General features: G+C 46.0%; 1 protein-coding gene across 4 annotated transcripts in view; it reads left to right on the top strand.

Moving 5' to 3' along the window:
• TACC2 (transforming acidic coiled-coil containing protein 2) overlaps positions 1-20506 on the top strand; it is a 113035-nt gene that overhangs the window by 35229 nt on the left and 57300 nt on the right. For 3 of the 4 annotated variants that reach the window (XM_021400256.1, XM_021400254.1, XM_021400255.1), the window contains 2 exons: positions 11048-11173; positions 15853-15984. In XM_021400256.1, the coding sequence (XP_021255931.1) occupies positions 11048-11173; positions 15853-15984 (258 nt within the window). Of the gene's footprint in view, positions 1-11047; positions 11174-14383; positions 14479-15852; positions 15985-20506 lie in introns of those variants that run through there. The other variant, XM_021400257.1, reaches the window with a different exon arrangement.

The raw sequence follows: 20506 nt of genomic DNA, 5'->3' as shown, positions 1-20506 counted from the left end.
TTCTTGCCATCAAAAATTGGCAAGTTCCATAGGTACGAAAGGAATGTGCTCTCCTTAGTAAACACTGACTTGGTCATTTTTGTCTGCATAACAAATACACCATTAAATATTTTAACAGTCTTGCTGGATGGTGGACGAGGAATGCAGAACTGCTTTTCAGATCAATCAAGTGAGTTTTCAGCACTAATGCTTTGTGTCATTAGCATCTGAACGCAAGATTTTGGAGGTAAAAGAAAACTGTGCTCAAAACAGTGATGGTGTATCCTTCTCTCCCTTCCCTCCCTTCCCTATTTTTTTTATCTTGAAAATGAGCTTACCTGTGCAGCATCTCAGATCACAAAACAAAGAGGGAAATAGTTGCAGACGATTTACACGTGAATACAGCACACAAAGTTAATAAGACCGCGCCTCTCTCTCCTGCCCTTCTTCCTGGCGTATTTGCATCTGAATGCTGTGTTTCCCCCCACCTCGCTGTCATTGTCATCCTCAGGATGTGGTGGTGTATGCACAGAGCTCTGCCTGCAGCCCTTGGCCGGGTGATGAGTCCTATGGGAGTTCTGTCTGCATGCAGACTGTAGGATGGAGCCCGTGATAGGTAATTTGAGGAATTTTCTGCTAAAGGAAGAATAACATCGTGGTGTCTTCATTCTTACCCAGTGGGCTTTCTGAGGAATCGTATCTTCACCCTTGCCTAATGGGCTTTCTGAGGAATCGAAGGGAGTTTTGCCACCTACGCTAGCAGATGCCGCTGAGCTCATGGAGTGCCGCTTTAGGCAATGGAAAAGGCCAAGTATTCATAAAATGGTGATTTGACAGCGTGCCCAGTTGTACTCAGAGCACCTTTCAGTGGGAAAGGAGGTCTGTGACACCCTGCTGTTGCTTTGGGGTTTTGTTTGAGTGCATGCCTCTGCTAAAGTACAGCGGTAAACAATCCCTGGCCTTGCCAAACTGCAGGTACTTGTTATCCTACTGAAAACCTTCTGTAACACTGAGAACCGTTGTCGCACATTGGTAAGGTACGTACTGACCTGTGTGACAGATGAGCTGTCCTTTTTCAAGCATCCTTCTGTGTTTCTTAAGGAATTAAATTTATTCAATCAACCACAGGCATTCACTAAACAAATCCAGCAAGGACGCTGTGATGTTTTGTCCAACGTCTGGGCAGGAAGCTTCGTGTCCATTTTTTGTCTTCTTTTCTCATTAAGTTAAAAATTACTTTTGGATTACCCTTTTTTTTCTGATTAAGATTTCCCCAGAAGTATTTTTCAACTCTGCTTCTTCCAAGTAAGCTGTCTATTTTCCCAAAATTGTTTTTATATCTCCTGCATGTCCCCACATTTTCTGTATTACAACTCTTATCTTCTGGCTTCTTGCAAAATTGGGTGCCATGGAGCGAGTCCTACTGTCCCTGTTTCTAATAGAATATGCAAAGTAGGATTAGTTCCAGCTTTGAACCCTGCGGAGGGCAGCTCTGAAAACAGCAATTACAGACACAGGCATATTCTCCATGACTTGGATGTGGCTTCCTTCCAGGTTTTCTGCATCTTGGCATGCTTGCACGGCACTAGTGCTTCCCAGCAAAGGCTCCTCTGGAGCTGTGTCTGAAGAGACAGAACCTCCAGCACTTCCCTCATCCTTTGCTGTATGTTCTTCCTCCTTTTTTTTTTTCCTTACTTGAACTCTGCGCATCTTGAGAGCTGCTATAGATAAAAAGCTTTTTGAACAGAAAAAGGTCAATTATATAAAGTGTTGAGACTTACATCTCCGGAATGAATGAGGCAAGCAGCCTTGTGCAGGCTTTGTTTCCAAGTCTGAATGGCCCCTACAGTCAGTCGTCTGTTGTCATGATGTAGCAAGGATATTAAGTTGGCTTTAGATGACGTTTGCTTTAATATCACCATGCCTGGATGTAGACTCAGGAGGTAAAGCAGCAGTTAAAAATGTGAGGATTGGTGACTGGGGTGCATGAAAAACATGACATTTCTTGTGGGTCTGTTTGCACTCTGCTCATCTGCACACATCTCATACCAGTATCCCACAGGTTAATTCTTAAACTAGAGTCCCCTCGGCCTTTAGGAAACTCTCCTTGAATGGCAGGAAGTGTAGAAATTTTAATTGCTCCAATCAAAGGATCCATTGCTCCAAGTTCTCAGGTCCTGAGATGCTGGGTGGCAAGTTGAGTGTGTTGTCCTTGGTGGGTGGCACGTTGGGCGCATTGTCCTGAGATTCTGGGTGGCACATTGGGCGTGTTGTACTTGGTGAGATGGGGACATGGAGTGCAGTGCCCTGAGATGCTGGGTGGCACATTGGCACAGAGGGCACAGTGTCCTTAGCAGATGGCACATGGGGAGCGTTGTCCTGGGCCAGCCCCAGTGCTCCGTTTCGATCTGTTCTTTGTGATGGTTCCATTTGGTTCCATTTAAACCTTGTCCATTTGTTTCCTTCCCCTCTTGGTGTATACTTCCAGACAGCTGCATGCAAAGAGGTGAAAGCTGCAGCCTGCCCTTAAACCCACTAAATTTAGGGCCAAATCTCTGCTCCAGTGCAAAGAATTTGGCTCTGAGCCTCTGACTCAGCTGCTGTGCGGTCCTTCCTCACCCAGACCCCCTACAAGCAGCGATCCTGATTTGTCGAAGTAACGGGGACATCAGTTGTTTCAATTTATAAAACCAAAATGAGGAAAGTAGGCAGGATGCATTCAAGCAGGATTTAAGCAGTCTGCTCGCCTGAACTCGCTGCTGTTTTCCAACCTCAAACCTGGCCTCTTGGCCTCTCTGTGTAAATGATGCTCCGACAAACAGAGCACTTGCTTCACGAGCCTGAAACCCATCAGGCTGCTTTTTTATTCTTTCAGCATGTTGTTCTTTCATAGCTGCTCTGGCTGGTGAAACACAAGCAGTGTAATCAATACAGCATTTTTTTCAAGGCACTCGAGAGCTTATGTAAAATCTTTGGAATTTGTGAGCACGATAACATTGTTGCGTTCTCCTAGCTGATAGAAATATCAAAGCCAGCTAAGAATAACTGCAGCAGGCAGAGAAGTCTGGATCTGTTTTCTGGAATGAGAACAAAAAATACGTGAGTGTTTCTCTAACAACTAAGGAAAATAACAAGTGAAAACCTTAAAGCCCTCCTCCCCTCCTTGATGATGCCATTAAATGAGTCAAAATACAGAGTCGGCTTCTGCTCAATATTTGAAAGTCTCCAAGATTTTGCATTATTTTTTTTTGACTGCAGGGTGGGACGCAGCGAGAGATGTTACGAAGCTTTGAGGATTTTTTTAAGAAATCAGTTTTATTTATTTGAAATTTTCCAGTCAGTTTCCTATCACTGCAGTCTTCCAAAATGTAACGATTTAATATTTGACTTTTCATTTTTTCAAAGCAGAGGCTTAAGGTGGACGTCTGGGGCTCCAAAGGGACGGCCAACTCAAAGCCTTGCCAATAATAACTGCTGGCAGTTGCACAACCTCATTTTCAACCACCACAAACGATGGTGTGGGCAATTTGTACGTGGAAAGCAGTGGAAATATAAATATCAGGTGTTTGTTACAGAAGTGGCTTGGATATCTAAGCCAAGTTGGGCTACAACTAATTGATGCTGTGGTTTTGCAGGGTGCATGGCTATGAACTCCCGACCGGGAAACACAGAAGAGAAACTCCTTTTTAATTTTAAACAAATTTAAGTGCATTTATATGGTTTCCTTTCATGCAGATGGCCTTGAAATTGGGCACTAAGTTCTCACAAAGAGCAATTGGGAATTCTCTCCAGTGCTTTCACAGCCTCATTGCTCAGGGCAAATGTATGCATCGCGGCTTTGCAGCTCTTGCAGGATTATCACAAATACTGCAGTGTTGGGTTTTCCTTGTGGACTGGTGATAACCTTAACTTCAGAGGGGTAGAGAGTGGAGAACAACCTTGTCGCCGTGCTTACTGGGAAAGACTCATCAATCTGATGTTAGTTTGTCACGTCTGCCTTCTCAAAACTAGAAGGCAAGTACAGAAGAAAATAGGCAGTTTTCAAATGTACTTAGTGTAGCACTCTTTTCCAAGCCAATTTCATGGGAATTCGTGGAGGTTGTGGGATTTTTTGCTTGCTTGGGTTTTGGTTTTGTTTTGTTTTTGAGTGCTTACTCATTTCCCCCACCCTGAGTGCTATGGTTTGGCAAAAGTGATGGTTTATGGGAAAAACCCTCAGGTTGAATTCACAGGGGTGGGGCAGAGCGGGTCATGGCCCCCAGCTGTGTATCCCCCTCCCCAGGTGCGTGCTTGCAGGCAATAGGGGAAAGGGTTTGGGTACAGCCAGAGGCTGATGAACGAGCAAGGACAGCCTATTATTTGAGTGAAAGGACTATTCCGTTCCAAAATATGCTCAGTTTGGTTGCATTAGTTGGAGCTTAGCTACTCTCTGTGTCTGCAGCTCTGTGCCAGACTGAAGTGCTGCTTGCAAAGCAAATGAAGGTTTATTTTAACGACCCTCCTTCTCTCCGGGGTCTCCCTCCCCTGAAGGCTGCTGTACCTGCAGAAGCCATTCGCAGAATGGTTTCCAGATGACTACAGAGTTCAGCTCCCCCTCAAACGAGAGGGCAGCTGGATGCCTGTACCTGTATCAGAAATCACAGCAACTTTTTCCATTCCCAGTTTCCTGCAGCCTGGGAGGCAGAGAGCTGCTCGCCCCAGAACTTAACTCTCAGCTTGATCCTAATCCTTGCTGTCAGAGTGGGTGCTCCTGGCTCCAGGAGCAGCCCATAGCACATTGTTCCCTGTGTGCTGTTACCCCCTGATGCCCCACACCTAGCAGCACAAGCAATGGGGGCATTCTGTCTGTACTCTCACCCAGTTCAGTATCAGTTTTGGTCTCTGCAGCTAACTGGGCATAGTGTTGTTTCCTGCACAGGTGGGAGGTGTTCAGAGCAGCAGGGGAGCCCATCTAGGGACAACCCACATCACCTGCTGTCAGACACAGGTGGACGGAGTGTGAAAGTTTTGCCTTTTTCTACCCGAGGTTCAGTTCTGCATTCGTGCTCTGAGTGATCCTACTGCTGTCATTACTGAAACTGACATTAACAGGAGCTGTACAGCCCTCTGAGATCTGCCCCAAGCTCTGCAGAGGAAGAGATGATAGATTTGTCACCCCCTAGAATTCAGCCTCTGTGGCTCCACCGCTTGATCTAGTCTGGTAAGCAATGATCCTATCAGCCCGGCTCACTGTGGGATGCCAGATATTAAAGACGTGCAGTCTGTAGTTATTGTATGATGGGTCATAATCATGATAATGATCTCCCTGCGTAGCCGTGAAATGAATTCTCTGGGTGCAGGTACCTTGTGCACGCACTGGGGTTCCAGAGCAGCGCATCTCAATGCAAACCCTTAATTACCGATGAAGCCGGTCTTTTGTGTTGCCTTAAACCCAGAGGAGACCAAAAGGATTCATAAGGGCATGCAGCTAATTAAATCTGCTCCATTTTCGTATAGGTGAAACGGCGCGAATGTAGGAGGTGGGATTTTGTAGGATCACAGAATGCCTTGGGTTGAAAGGCACCTTAAGGATCATTTAGTTCCAACCCCCCTGCAAGAACTGGAGGAGGAATAAGGAGGTTCCACTCAGCTTCCTAGTTATAGCTCAAGCTGCTGTAGAAGTTGTTAAAAGTTTCAGGATGCCAGAGAAAAGTTCTAAAAAGTTGCCTTTAATTCATCACTTGAGCAGAGGGCTGGGAAAAGTTTGTAAAAGCTGCCCTTCAAGTTGGTCTGAACTCCATCCGAGTAGCGAGGGGCTGCTTGGTTCCTTTTTTTTTTTTTTTTTTAAGGAAACACCCAGCATCGGAGTCTTTGTGCGCCAGCCACGCTGCAGCCCAACCTGCCCGTAGCTCTCCCCTTCCCCGGGCCGAGCCCGCTTGCGGGAGCCTCCTGGGAGGAGCCAGGCCGGACGGCCCCGCTGCCGCCGTGCTCGGCCCTTTGTGCTCCCGCAGCCCCGGGCGGAGGGGCCGCGGGGGCGATGCGGGGCCGCCTCCCGGCGCTGGGTTCGCTCTGCGGCTGCCCGGGGCCGGCAGTGAGCGCGGGGCGGCGCCGGGGGAGCCGGCGGGGAGCCGGGCGGAGCGGGGCCGAGCCGCGGCCGTTCCCGCAGCCGGGGGTGACGGAGGACGGCGGAGGTGGTGCGGGAGTCCCGGCCGCGGTAAGCAGGCGCTTCGGGGGCGTGGGGAGGGGGAGCGTTCAGCGTGGCTTTTAAAGACTTAAATCTTTAAAAGATTGTATCTCTTAAGAATAGACGTTTCCCTAGTTTTCTTTTCTTCTGTCATCCTTTCGACAACTTTCTGAGAAGTAGAGAGAGCGCAGCGCTCTCTGGAGCTCCCGAAAGCCCCGCGCCCATGTGCGAGCCCCCGCCGCGCCCCGCTGTTCCCGGGGCGGCTCCGGAGCTGCGGGCGGCGGCGGGAGCCGGGAGCCGCGGGTTCGAGTCCCCGAGGTGCGGCGGGTCGGCCGGCCGTCAGCTGTCACGGGAATAAGCGTACCCGTCCCGCGCGGGCCGGGGTTGTGATTCTGGGAGTTTGCGCGGGTTTGTGTGGTTCGTCCCTGAGCTAGTGAGGGAAGTGCTGTGATGCGTTTTGGGCTTCTCGAGTCTTTTAGGTTAAATTTGTGGGTTTGATGCAGTAACGTGCCATAACTTCCAGGGTTTAAAGTGACTGGAGTCTTCTAGAGTGCCTAGGCAAAAAAAAAAAAAAAAAAAAAAAAAAAAAAAAAAAGCCTGTTCATCGGCCTTCTCTTCACTATTGAAAATAGCAATCATCTAACCAAAAAAAAAAAAAAAAAAAACAGAAAAAAAAATTCTTTTTCCATGTAATAGTTATGACTAATTGCGCCAATGAGGAAGACGGCTGGCTGCCTAGGTTACATAAAACTTGCAAGCAAGGAGGACAGGGTGAGGGAGGAAGTCCAGGCCCTCAGGTGATGTGTGACCAAACGTCACCCTGCCAAGATAACTCCACGTCTCGTCAGCATTTCCACCGGCGCTGCCAGAACAGCATCACTTCCCAGAAGTGCTCCCTCCTGTCTCAGCAGCCTGGCAGCACTGCCACCGCCTCCCGCCCAGCAGGTACAGGAGTTACCCCCAGGGACTGCCGCAGCCGGGCTCAGCTTGCTTGTAGCGAGGTGGGGTACTGCTGTGGGGAGCGCTTCTGAGAGGTACTGGTGCAGCTGGTTCTTGCTGCTCAGGCGCGGTGATGCTAGCTCCCAGCTGGGGACAGGTGGGACAGGGACAGCTGAGCCACACCGCACTGGGCGGCTGTTGGTGGGCACGCAGCATCCAGAGCTGCTCTGCTCATTGCCTGGCCCGGAAGAAGAGCCTGAAGGTGGGAGATGCTGCAGTAACTCCCCAGGAGCCAGTTCTCAGATCTCCGTGATAGTAATGGCTTTTTTCCATAAGCATAGATGTGCTGCTGTGCACTGTACATCAAAATCGCTTGTTTAGTTGCCACATGGCACCTCATCTCCTGGTTATCTCACTGCACAGCACCTGGCAGAGGGGGACTCTACTTGAAATCCTGCTAAGAGGAGGATGCTCTTTTGAAGCATGGCATAGTTCGTCCTTCAGAATGCGTAAGAAATTGGAGAGATTTTTCGAAAATCACATATTGGAAAGTATAAGTGGGTCTTTGCTGGGTTTGCAGAAGGCAGTCCGTTGCCCTACGCTCAAGCTCCTGGCTGGGGCCTTTGTTTACCTGCTGTCACCCACGTGCAGCAGCCAGCAAAGCATCCAGTGACCCTGCAGTCGCGGCTGGCTGTTGTAAAGCTGTTGCAGGTGGTTGGACTTACTCTGTGGGGCTGTTGCCTGGTTGTGTGGACCACTGAGGTCACTGGGAAACCCGACTGTGCTTTACGTTTCAGTTTTAGCATCGTATATTTTATCAGGATTTTAGAAAATGTTGGAGCTTCTGTTATCTCAGAAGTACTGTCGGGGTGGAAAGAGCAATGGATTGTTTGGATTTAATCCTGTGCTGATGGTCTGTGCAGTACTCCTGAGCTGTTTCCCATGCGAGATTAGTTTCTCTTTGATATCAGTGAGGTTGATTTTTAATTTAAGAAATAGCTTTTACCTCCTAGTCTACTAAATCTATTAACAGCAGTCCCAGTAATCATGAAAACACTTTCAAAGAACGTAAATACTAAAGGTGTGTAGAGTTACTGTAGCACTTCCTTGGAGTTTCTCCATGTGAGGTTCACATCAATGAGTGTGGTAATTGTAGGAGATAAACTGCAAAACAAAGTAAGAGAAGGTAAAAATGAATTAGTAAATGGAAGAAATGTTATAAGGTTAGAGGATTTTCTCTGTTGGCCTACCCAGTGAGTAGCTTCTTGTTTCTTGAGGAAAGAAACTCTTTCTTTCTTCACTTTCTTGAGGAAATTCTTCTTCGCTTTCTTGAGGAAAGCAAAATAGCGGGCGATGGGGATGCTGAGAGCAGCCCTTCCTTAGGGTGCTTCATGCTCTTTTCCAGAGATTTCTGGAGTAAGAGCAGGGCCTATAAATCTTCCTGTTATCTCATTAAAAGCAACCAAATGTCTGGGGCTGGGAGATAGCGGGGCTTGAAATGCTTATTGGTTTCCCTTGCATTAAACTTGGAGCTGTCATTGTTGACTGTTCAAAGGGAGTCACATCCAGCTCTCCTGATTGGAAAAACATGGACGGGGAGAAAATGCCAAGACCTGCAACTGCCTTCTGTCTCCAGCACCACTGTCAAAAAGTTTTAAAGCTTCAGCTGAAGCTGAGGCTTAAAGGTTTGCCTCTCCCTGCTGTCAGTAGGTGAGCTGTCAGAGCTCACTGTCCTGCCTATGTCTGACCTGGAGCGGAACCTGTTGCTTTGCCTCCACGTGTGTTTAAAGCTGTGCTTATGTACATATTTAAAGTACACTGCCTGCCTTGTTCCAAAAGCTTCTTACATAAACAGAGGCCAGACCTCATACGTTTAAGCAGAAGAAATTATATAGGCTTATGTGGTTATTTCTCATTCATTCATTGGCATTTAATGCATGTGAGTGGTATGGGTCAAGCTTCACCCAAAGCTTGCTGTTTGCGTCTTAACAGTGATCTGAAAAAAATCTCTTTTCAAGAATAGGTAGAGTCTTTAGAGGTGAAACTCCTGTGGTCGCTCAATGGTCGGCATCGTTCACATGTGCAGCTCGGAACAGGCTGAGCCCTGTGTTCTCAGGGCTGAGTTCAAGTGTGCTAGCTGCAGCTGTTAGTAAGCAACTGCTTGTTAAACTGTGAAGTATTTTCCTTTAAAAAGTATTTCAGTCACGCTTGTCACAAGTCGAATTTGGAAATCATTTTCAGTAGATCCTCCTCCAGAAGTTGGGCATCGGAATGGAAAAAGCTGGTGGTGTTTTGGCGGAGCTGGGCTGCTGAAGGACTTGGCCTGCGGGCCGTGAGGCCTTGGCGCGGGGACAGGCGGGCGCCTGCGAGGGAGGGCGGCTGCCAGGCCCAGGAATGCCGGTGGTGGAACCCGTCGGAGCAGCTTTGGGCTGTCTTTGTGGTGTGTCAGCTCTGAGCACCCTGGCCTGCTGATGGACGGCTGCACCGTCCCCTTCCCGATCCCTGGCTGAGTTTTGAGTTACTCTGTCCGCAGAATGCCTGGAAACCTGAGTTTGTCATGCAGCCAGCGTGAGTGGCTGAGGGCAAATGCTTCTCACCGTGTTAGGCCACACTGGTGCGGCACCAAGCTGGTGCTGGGCACGGTCATCTGTGGTAACGCTGGCATACAAAGGATCATAAATGTAGTTAATTAAAAATTAAAAAGCAAAGCAGAAAGCTGGCTTGACAAATCGTTTTTCCCAGATGGATGTGCTACTTCACAGAATTCTTTAGATAAAATATGTGAAATGTGAGTATGCTCAGATGGCAGTCTGCAGTCATTACCGGGATAACGTTGACATTATTATGGTGCACTTTAACTCCAGGATAACGTTGACGTTATTATAGTGCACTTTAACTCCTTCCTGTGTTCTTTGAACTACAGTACAGAATCGGACAGAACTGCTGGATTTGCAGTTAGATAAGGAAGTAATGATCCCATGCTAAAGCTACTACGTGATTTAGAGATTTTTATTTTTGAGCTGAAATTCCAAGTGCTAGGGAACAGCTTGATAGAGGTTTATACACCTCTGTTGAAATCCATCCTCGTGCACTCCTGGCTGTGTATGTACAGGGATGCATTCACTTGGTAGGACTGGGAACAATATGGAGAGGATAGAGCTGAGAGCAGTGGCACCCGAGAGCCACTCGGGAGAACCCACAGGTGTGAAATTGCAGCCCCCAACTGGAGGTCACGTTTTGTGCTTTACAGAAAACTGGGGACTGTTGTGAGCTCTAGGGAAATTTGATGCTTCCAGGGCTTTGATCTCTGGGCGGCCACTGAGGAAAGTCGTGTTGAAATAGGTAACGAAAACACTGCTTTCAGGAGGTTCCTGTGTTTTGGTGCCTTTATTCAAAACAAACAAAGAGAAAGCCCTTCTTCAGCAAGGAACCTTTCCTCATTGATTCAAATATGGGTTTCTAGATTGTTTCCTTTCTGCCACCTGATGCTCCTGCTGGGGGTTGCCTGCGTGCTCAGCTTTGGGACAAGGCCTGTGCTCCCTGTGCACGTACCCTAAAACACCCAGCAAGGTCTGGGGTAGGTGGAAGCTGGGCTCCAGCTCCCTGGTGTTAGGTGGCTGTGTCAAGGCAGCCTTGCCATTTCTCTTGTTCAAGCAGTAGCTTGTTTTCTCACTTGCTTTTAAAAATCAGAATCACAATTGGTTTAATTTGCTGCTGGATTGTATTATCTCATTGCTCCTGCAATTGTAACACAGTCAAAATTCCAGTGACTTCAGTCTTGTGGGAACAATAAAGCTGTACACAACAGCAACTTATATTAAAAATACCAACTTTCCCTGCATTCCCCAAGACACAAGTCAGCACAGGCATGCCGAACAGCAAGGGCTTCAGCCAGCCAAGTGACAGTAACACTGCCATAATTCAGACCTCTAAGGCTGCCTTTTTCCATGTCTTTTCTCTCCACAGCCCTCCTGGGCCAGGTGATGATATACAGTTGGCTTCTGCCCTTGGTCCTCCTGAGCAACCCCAAGCTGTTTCTACGGCTTATGGAAATGTTGAGCCCGTGGATGCTGCTGAGCTGACTGCAGCAAGGTATTGTGAGAGCATTATGGTGGGGTGCTGGGAGGGTGTGAGGGTGGCCACAGAGCTCAGCTATAGCTGAGAAATTGCCATCTTTCTAGTTGGATGGATATATGTCTGCTATGGCCACTTGCTGAGAGGTTTGCTGAATCTGTAGCTGGTGGAGTGTTGTATAATCTTTACGAAGATTTAAAATTTTTTGCTCCAACAAAACCTTCAGAAGAAGATGTTGTTTACCTTTCTCCATGAGTGAATCACTTTGGAGCAGAAGGTTGGACTGTGTGAAGGTTCAGTGTGTGCCTTCATTATTTTTAGATGCTTGTACTGTCTTTTCTTAGTTTGTTTTTTGGAGGGGATTAGTATACTGGGTAACTGATCCTTCAGAGCTTTCTGACTCTTGAGAAGTTCCTTAACAGCAGGATGCTGACGATGAAGCGTTGAATTATCTCATTTCTGTTGGACACAGAGCTTTTTGTCTGCTTTTATTTGAGAAGGAAGTCTGTTGCTTTGTTGTGCTGGTGGCAGTTGGGTTGTCAAGATCTTTGGGCATATGAATTTGCCTTACCTGCCAACAGACTCGTAGGGTGTGTTTAACCTTCAGTCACCGTGAATTCAGCAGAGTGTAAACATGTACGGTGTATTTAAGCTAGCCTTAAAGTGGTTAGCTAAAGTAGCAATAATACGCTATCAAAGGCAGAAAGAACCTTGTGGGGTTTGCACAATCCACCTTAAAAGCTGGGTAACCTTGATGTGGAGCTGTTGCTCGTCTTCCACCTGTCCCCAAGCTAGTTAGACTGCTAATGCTGAGTGAATCTGAGAAACAACCTTCCTACAACCAAGGTAGAGCAAGCAGATCTAGAGAAGCTTGCATGGGAAGCTCATGGTGTGGATTTCTTCCAGTTCTTGTAAGTTTTTACTTGAATAGTTGTGCTTCTTTGTTTTTAACACATTTAATTGGATTAATTTTGTTCCAGAGATTTGGGTTTTTTTCTTACTAATGCATCATCTGTCATAGTAGCAAACTGGATAGAAAAGAGTGAGCAGTAACTGCGGTGGAGCTATGAGATACTGAGTGCAGAGGAGTGAAACAAAACAAAAAACCTACTACCAAAAGTACCAGGAAGATTTACATAAGGTCTCTTGAATACAGTCTGAATTACATGACTCTGTTGTCCCTGAGGAGATAGTTTGCCATTTGTAGGCAAAAAGGCATGTCACCTTAGGAAACGTTTTTGAAGAGCAGTCTTCACAGTATCTTAATTTACAGCTTCCTGTAAACCTTATGAATTCACACTGTTCACATTCTTGAGCTTTAAGGTTCATTATGTTATGCCATTTATTTTGATCTCCTTTATACGTTCTGTCTTTGAGATGGTTTTACCTGAAGCATGCAAGAGTTGGTCTTGGACAGAAGGTGCTGAGCCCACAGGGGTGAGGGGGCACAGCCTGTGGCAATCACAGTGTCTGCATCTCATTTCCATGGTCTCCTTTCTGTATCCCACCTATGGTGAAGGTGCAAGGATTTTTGCAAGGGATCACTGATAAAGGGTGCAAACCAGGGATATGCAGCTTGCAGTAGGTGATAGCCTTTCAGTTGCTGAAACAGAGGTAGGTGAGAGAAAATTGCACAGTGGTCAGCTAGGGCGGATCTGGCTGCAGGTAGTTCTCATCTGTTTGTTGGTTTTGAATTTAAAAAAGCCCAAATCTGCACAGTTGTTATCGGTATAGTTTTCCTTCTTCCTTTATTTTGTGTCTGCTTTGACATAAAAGCCTGCCTGTTCTTTCACCTGCCTTTCATGTCCAGGCTGCCAGCTTTGCTAGCTCCTGTTAGTGCAGGTGGTGTGCACCTGGCAGTAGTGTTCCTTGTGTCTGGTGCTAAAATGCAGCAGCTCCCAGGTGAGCCCACCTGCAGGTGCAGCTGATAGGCAGGCTGGGTTTGTTTTGTGCAGCTGCATCGCTTCCACTCCTGCCTGAAACAGGCTCCCAGCTCCTAGCAGTGACCTACACTGGTTTGTTCAGACCTGGCCAGGTAACAACACAGTGCTGAAAGCCTGTAAGAGCAGTATTTCTACAGCACATGGGGCTGTGCTCACTTCTGTGCTTAATGACAGCAGGACCGGGCTTTTCTTGTCCAAGGGGAGTCTGAGTGATGTTTGTTGCTTCGTGTTATTGCCTTATTCCTCATCTCTTCATCTGTGGCAGGGAGCAGGTACTTACCTATCTTGGCAAGATGACCCTTCAAAAGCCACTACTTTTTTACTGTTTTGCATAGAAATTCTGTACCGCTGCTTTCACTATGACTGCAGAGAAGTTCTCCAATGCACACACGTGATATCATTGTGTTGATGCTCCCTGCTTACACTTGTGCGTTATACTTGCTAGGGTTATTGGATGGCATAATCCTTTCCAATCTATCTGCAGTAAAATGTGATTACAAAGTGGGTTTTCTTGCAATGTGTTTAGTTATTTACTAATAAGTTCCTTTTGTTTCCCCATCAGGAGCATCATATAATGCAGATGGTGGGCACCTTGTCAGGGAAAAATAATGGTGCGTGTAAGGCAGGGGTCAGTTTGTGCCAAATGTCTTCCAGATGGCAGTGCATAATAAGAGATCAGGTTGTCCCTCCATCTGTCAGTCAAGAAACTGTATCTTTGTTTTGTTTCTTGGGGACTGCCTCTCCTCCCCTGCTGGTAATGTATTGATCAGGGGCATCATGGCATCATCTGCTTAATACTGCATTTTATTGACTGTATATACAGAGTAGTGCCCTGAAAAGAATTAGGTCAAGAGTTTGCTGGCTGCTTGGCCAAGCATTTTTGTTTTAGCACTGACACCAAAAGGCTGAGTTCTCTCTGATTTGTCAATACATGTAGCTCTAAGAGAAATTCTGGCTGGGCATATTCCTGCTTACACTGCAGGTGCAGCACTCCTGTTTCATGGGAGAAACGCTGGGGACTGGAAGGGCACACGGAGCATCAGGAGGTGGCTTTTGAGAACTGCTGAAAAATCCACAGAGGCAGAGCTTGAAGAGTGTCTATTTTCACATCAACTTAACTCAGCAGGATCAAGAGGAGCCAATGCATGGTTCATTGTGGGTTTTGACACATATTGATGTTACAGCTCATAAAAGCAAGGCCTGTGCTTCCCAAATTCCAGGAAGCAGAGCTCTTCTAAAAATGTCTGTTCCAATAGCTCGTTTTGCTTTGCAGAGTGTTAGCAATGGCATTAGTCAAAGGATGATATCGCTGAAGATGTTTTCCTTTAATGTGGAAAGGTGTAAAGAGGAGAGCCGAGGGACTGCAAGGAGCAGTGAGATGTGAGTGCTGCTGCAAGCAGTTAGCTGGGATGCTTTCTTGTGTGCACAACACGATGTCTGTATCTGTGTGTACATTCAGTGTACTTGCTTGGCTGGGCCCTCTCGGTAGTGTTTGCCTTTTGTGATGCTTTGTTTGCTCTCCAAGCGGATGTTCAGCATTCCCTTATTTTTAGCAGTTCACTTTTTGCTTTAAAATCTGAACTTTCTCTCATCTCCGTGTGACCCTATATAGTCACATTGCCTTTGTGTATGGTCAATGCCGTTACTATATTAGGACAAAGACATTTTTAGCAAAGGGAAAAGTCCTCCCTGTGAAAAAGGAAACAGCTTGCTTTTAAATAAAGAACTTGATGGGGCTGAAGGGTTGGGAAGTTTGTGTCAGCGTCAGGACAGGGTGGGAAAGGAAGGAAGGGAGAGAGAACTGCTCAGAGCAGAGATAATTGGCTAATTTCTTGGAAGAAATAACATAATAGCTAGCCCATATGGCACGGAGCAACTTAGTGGATGTGAGCTAATTATGTAGACCACTTTTAAGCGCTCACGATCCTTGTGGATAAACACTTTGGGGAATCACTGTCTTCATGCTGATAGGAACTGTGACTAAAGTTAGAGAGATGTGATTTATGGCTGTCCTTGCTTGTATACATGTTTCTAAAGAAAGGAACAATTTGTCCCTGAACCTTACCAACTCTCATCCAGTAATGCAATTTAAACTATCTTATGCAATTATTCAAGTATAACTACTGGGGGGCAGGGAGAGGAAATTAAATTTAAAGGTGGAATGGCAGAAATAGCCGTTAATATTTAGCTTGGGAAACCTAAATGCAGCTTCTCACCCTAGGCCTGGTTCCACCAATGCTTCCTTGAGTCTGAAGAAGAAACAAGTTGGGAAGCTGCTGCCTCAGGGCACTTCTGTCCCCCTGGTGCATCGGGGCTGCCCTTGGGAACTGCTGGTGGCTGCGGTGCTCCCTTGATTCCTTTGAAGTCACTTAAACTGAATGTTAGTGAGGTATTGTGAGGAGAAAGGTCTCTGTGAGAAGTGCACAGGGGTAATTAGGGATTCCTGTCATTAATCTCCTAAGCACGGCAAACAGAACAATCTAGAATTCCTCTGGAAGATAATTCTTTGGTCTGTAAGAGCTGTCAAAGCTTTGCAATAGTACTGCTGTTCATGTGGTCATCTGAGAATTTAAGTAGGCTTTGTAGGAAGAAGTTATTTATGGGCGGCAGCGGGGAGAGTACCGGCAATGGAACAGCGTGCTCCTGGCAGAAGTTCAGATCTAGTCACAGCTCATCTTTTCAAGAGATTTCACTGCAGGTCTGTGGGCGCTTCTTAAATTTATCAGCTGATGATTTTTCTTAATTATTTTCCAGCGCTTCCAAGCCTGATAGCTGTGAAGAAGCTGCTGGGCTTGTTTCTGGGGATGTGCCTGTGGCTGCAGCCCCTGGTGGTGAAGTAGAGCTGCCTCCTCAAGAAGCTGAAAGTGTCACAAAGGAAATAAAGAGGTAGTGTTCAGTGTTATTTCATGCATTTAAAATAAATTTCTACATCTCTATGTTTTTGTCTTAAGAAAATACTGGGTGTTTTCCCTCAGTTGTGTGAACATTTTGTTGTTGAAACCAATTGCAAGGTTAGATGAAGACCTCCTTGCTCCAGTACATTTCCTCTGAAAGACCAGAAGAGGGAGCTTGGAGAACGCTGCTTATTACTGCACTGATCTTCCTGTTTTTAAATTATTAAATATTTAGGGTTTTTTTTCCAGATATTTTCATTTTTGTTGCCTCAGGAGGACCGTTTTGCTCGTTACCCTTCAGACTGGTGTCTTCCTTCCTCACACTAGTGATCTGCGTTGTAGTTGTCAGTCGTGAAGGTTCAGCTTGGTTTCATTCTTGCTGAAGAAACGTTCAGTTATCTTCATTTCAAAGCTGATCTTTCTCTCCTTCAGCTCTGCACCGACTGGTAAATGGCCTCAGGGATTTTTGCTGGGAAAACCCCCAGGCTGCATCCTCCCATCTCAGATGTAGGCAAGAGGAGATGTGTCCTTGGATATTCATGTCAGAGCTTTGGGTGACGCCTGTCTTGTGGGTGATTAACCACTGTGCTGCCGTGGCTTGGCAACAACGACATGCCCTTATTGTGACATCTATTAATGGAAAAGGTCACAGCACAGTGGAGAATATTAAATGGGTACTCTCTGGAGAGTATCCTTCTCCACCCCACAGATACAGGTCAGCAGCTTGTGACAAGCATGCTACAAGATGGGAGATGCCTTGGGAAGTACAGCTATTCTGCTTAATCTGTTCAGAAATGTCAAAAGGTGCCGGTGTCAGCAGGAGGATACTCTGAATCGTGGATGGGAACGTACACAATAGATGCATTCTGCTGTGAAACAGAGAATGAATAGCTATCAGCAAATGCTACTCAAAAATCATCCACAGTTTAACACCTAGGAAACATGCTGGTGAATTTATCTTTATATATTTCTGATAATTTTGATCAGAAATTGGTGTCCTAACCTCTAGTTTAAGTTACACGCTTGCTGTGACATAGGTTAGTTCAAGTCTTTGCTCCTTTATGGTATGGTACTGTACCCAGTCATTTTAAGTGTGTACAGCTGGTAAGGAAAAGAAGTGTTTGAAGGTCTGTCTGACAGCAGCCTGCAAGTTCTGTAATCTGGAGAGAATTTTCTGAACAAAGGATACCCTGGTCATTCTCTAAAAGCTGCGTGAAGAGATGAGAAATGGTTTGAGAAATGTGCACACAGGCGGAGCTGTCTGCTGAAAATGTGTGTGTAAGAATCTCTTTGGTGAGAAAAACAACAGAGTAATGGAGTAAACAATTAAGTAATATAAGGGAATGGTTTTAAGCTAAGACAGGGGAGATTTAGGTTAGGTATTAGGAGGAAGTTTTTCACCCAGAGGGTGGTGATGCACTGGAACAGGTTGCCCAAGGAGGTTGTGGATGCCCCGTCCCTGGAGGCATTCAAGGCCAGGCTGGATGTGGCTCTGGGCAGCCTGGTCTAGTGGTTGGCGACCCTGCACTCAGCAGGGGGTTGAAACTCAATGATCTTTGAGGTCCTTTTCAACCCAGGCCATTCTATGATTCTATATTAGTAGAATTGCTTAATGCAACACTGAAATCCATTCTGGGGTATCACTAACCAAAATGTACATCTTCATTATGCTTGGAGATCAGCATTCTGATCACCTGCAGCCTTCTCTAGAGCTGAACTTCTCTAATGTGTTTGCTCTTTTTGCACTATGAACACAAATTCATCAGTGATCCTAATGCATATGGAGATGAGAATTGGAGAGATCTGTAGGATAAAGATAGCTCTTCCATTCTCCTCCTATTAGTGTCCAAACAGCTCATTGCTGTTACAATCAGCCCCTTATGTAAATGCCTCTTGGACTGTCGTGCACTCTTCTGTAATTTTTGTGTATCAAGTCAACCCAAATAGGACGTGGAAAATAATAGCGTGCAAGCTGGATTATTTTTCACTTCGTCACATTTATGGCAGCTGCCTGCACAGCGAGGTGCTAAACTTCTGCAAGTGCTTTGCCTGAGCATAATTTTCTGCAGAATAGATTCTTGAGGCATTTCAGTCTCCTCTGCGGTTATGATGATCTGCTTATGAACTGCATCACAGGCACTTAATAATTGGGTAGAAGTGCTGAAATATTGCTAGTGAGTGTAACTTGTCATTTAAGGAACCGCTTTGGATAGAGCTAGCAAGAGTCTGGAGAGCCGATCCATTCCCAATTGCATTGTCAGAGAGGAGATGGATGTGATGCATTCTGCATCTGTTTTTAGTTTTTGTTTTTGAGTGTACTGCATGAACTGTATCGTAGTAAACTTTCCAGGTTACGTAGACTTTCTGGTGCACAAATGAAGTGGTTTTTGTAGTAGAAACAACAGTGTGAAGATGTTGAAATGAAGTTGCTTAGGTCTTGGAAACTGAAACCCAAGGATTTTTCTTGAGGCTTTTGATGGTTGATAACGTGCAAAGCGTTCACCACCTCCTGAAGCACAATGTAAATAGATATCTTTCATGTTATCAACCAGTCTGCAAGAAAGGGACAAAAATGAGCCACGCTGCTCATTCATTCATTTCCTCCATTTCAGCCTTTTTAATGAGATTGCGTCTCCCAGCCTTTGGCCTGAGGGCTGTGCTCAGCACTGCACAGCCCCAGGCAGGAGGATGCTTTGTGCTGCTCACTCTAAGTCTTGCCAGCGGTTCCATCAAATCCTAAGATGTCTGCTCTGTTTCAAGCCTGAAGTGTTCTGGGCTAAGCGTGTTTTCTTGTCACCGATTGAAGGCTTTTATGGTGGGGTCCCCAGACAAGAGACTGCATCCTGCAGGCTTCTCTGGGTCACCCCATGGCTGTGTGTGATGGGCAGGGTGCCTGGAGACCCCAAGGTGTCTGCTGGCAGAGGACAGCTTCCATAAAACAGCAACAATTCGACAAATAGTTTCCACTAATTTGAATTTTAAAAGCCAAATCATGGTATGTTAATGGACACTTGACAGAGATGTGAAATTGTACCAATTTTCTAACCGTATCTTTGTTTAGAATTTGTACTCCCTGGGGTGCACCCTGCGTGCTTATGCTCTAAGAGAGCAAATTATTTGTGTGTTGTAAAGCTGCTGCCTGTGTGTGGCTGTGGACGAAAGGGTGATGGTAGCCCTCTGTTTGCTTGTTATTGCTGTGTATTTTACAGGTTCCCTCAGGCGATATGTGATAATTTCCTTGCTGCTAAAACAGGTTCAACAGCATGAAAATGAATATGTCATTACACTAATCCATCCACAAGGAATTTTAGTGTGGCGTTAATCATTTTGCTGTAACTGTGGCAGTACAAAGGCAGGACAGGCATCATGCATCTGGCCTGGTGCTGCCAGCAGGAGGATTTGAGGGTTATCAACACCTCCAGTGCTAGAGCAGGCAATACGGGGTTAGATTGGGGTCAGGTTTGTATTTCTCAGTGGTCAATGGGGCTAAATAGGGCCTGTGCTTTTGGGGCAGGAGCTCTGCCTACCCCTGCTGCTGGATTTTGGCTCATCCTTTAAAAAGAAAAACCTGAAAAACACTGAAAAGACTCGAACCAACTTTCTGTTAAGCCTTTCAAATTCAAAAGGAAGCCATAGGTGAACTTAAGAAGGCGTGAAGTCAAGGCTGCCCGTGAGCCTCAGCTTAGGTCTGTGTAGATCTGCAGGATGGAAAGCCCTCCTTGTTCCACGGTGGCATCTCCATGTGGCTGCCATGGAGGCTTCCCCGCTCTCCAAAACCAGCTCTCCCTGTTTGTACAGCTTCTTAATATCATAAAACACTTTTGTACATGGAATCGTCTGTTGCGTTCAGTTCTCACGTTACCCGTCCTAAGTCACTGCTGGGCCCTGAAAGACTGCAGAGCCAGTGGCATCCTGAACAGAAGCATTTAGAGGCCTCTTTTGTTGTCTTTGCAGTGGGTTTCCAAGGCAGGAAATTTCAATAACTAAGCCGACATCTTGGTTATCCATAACTCTTAATGCCATTGATCTCACTTGCTATTTAGATTTAGCGGTGACCTTAGCAACTGAACACTGATCAATTGTGTGTGTGTGTGTGTGCATCTGGGGGGTATTTATTTGTTTCCTTTTTTGGGAGGAACATATCCTAGTGTTTGTTTCCTATGAGCTGCATTGTTTGTTTTGGGAGCATCGTTACAGGTCACCTAGTTTTTCCTTGACTTGTCAGCTAGAAGCGTTCTGTTATTGTGCTCAGGCTTAAAATCCTGAGATACTGTGCTTTTCAGGAAGTAATAATGTAGCAATGCAAATAAAGCACTCGCATTAATCTAGTTAAGTGGTGGAGCAAAGCATTCATAAAAGCATTCGATGCAAGAATAAGTTAAACCTGTGAAGCCTCATGTTATTTCGTGACATACCCTTTTATATCATGGTAATGCAGAAAGGACTGTGTTATGCCTAACATTGTACAGAGGCAATAGAAAGAATTGCTTTTCTTTTTCTTGAGGAGTATATTG

Source organism: Numida meleagris, chromosome 5, assembly GCF_002078875.1.
Source record: "Numida meleagris isolate 19003 breed g44 Domestic line chromosome 5, NumMel1.0, whole genome shotgun sequence".
NCBI classification, from domain to species: domain Eukaryota; kingdom Metazoa; phylum Chordata; class Aves; order Galliformes; family Numididae; genus Numida; species Numida meleagris.
Note: the sequence above shows the minus strand (reverse complement) of the source record. Positions and strands in the feature narration are given on the sequence as shown.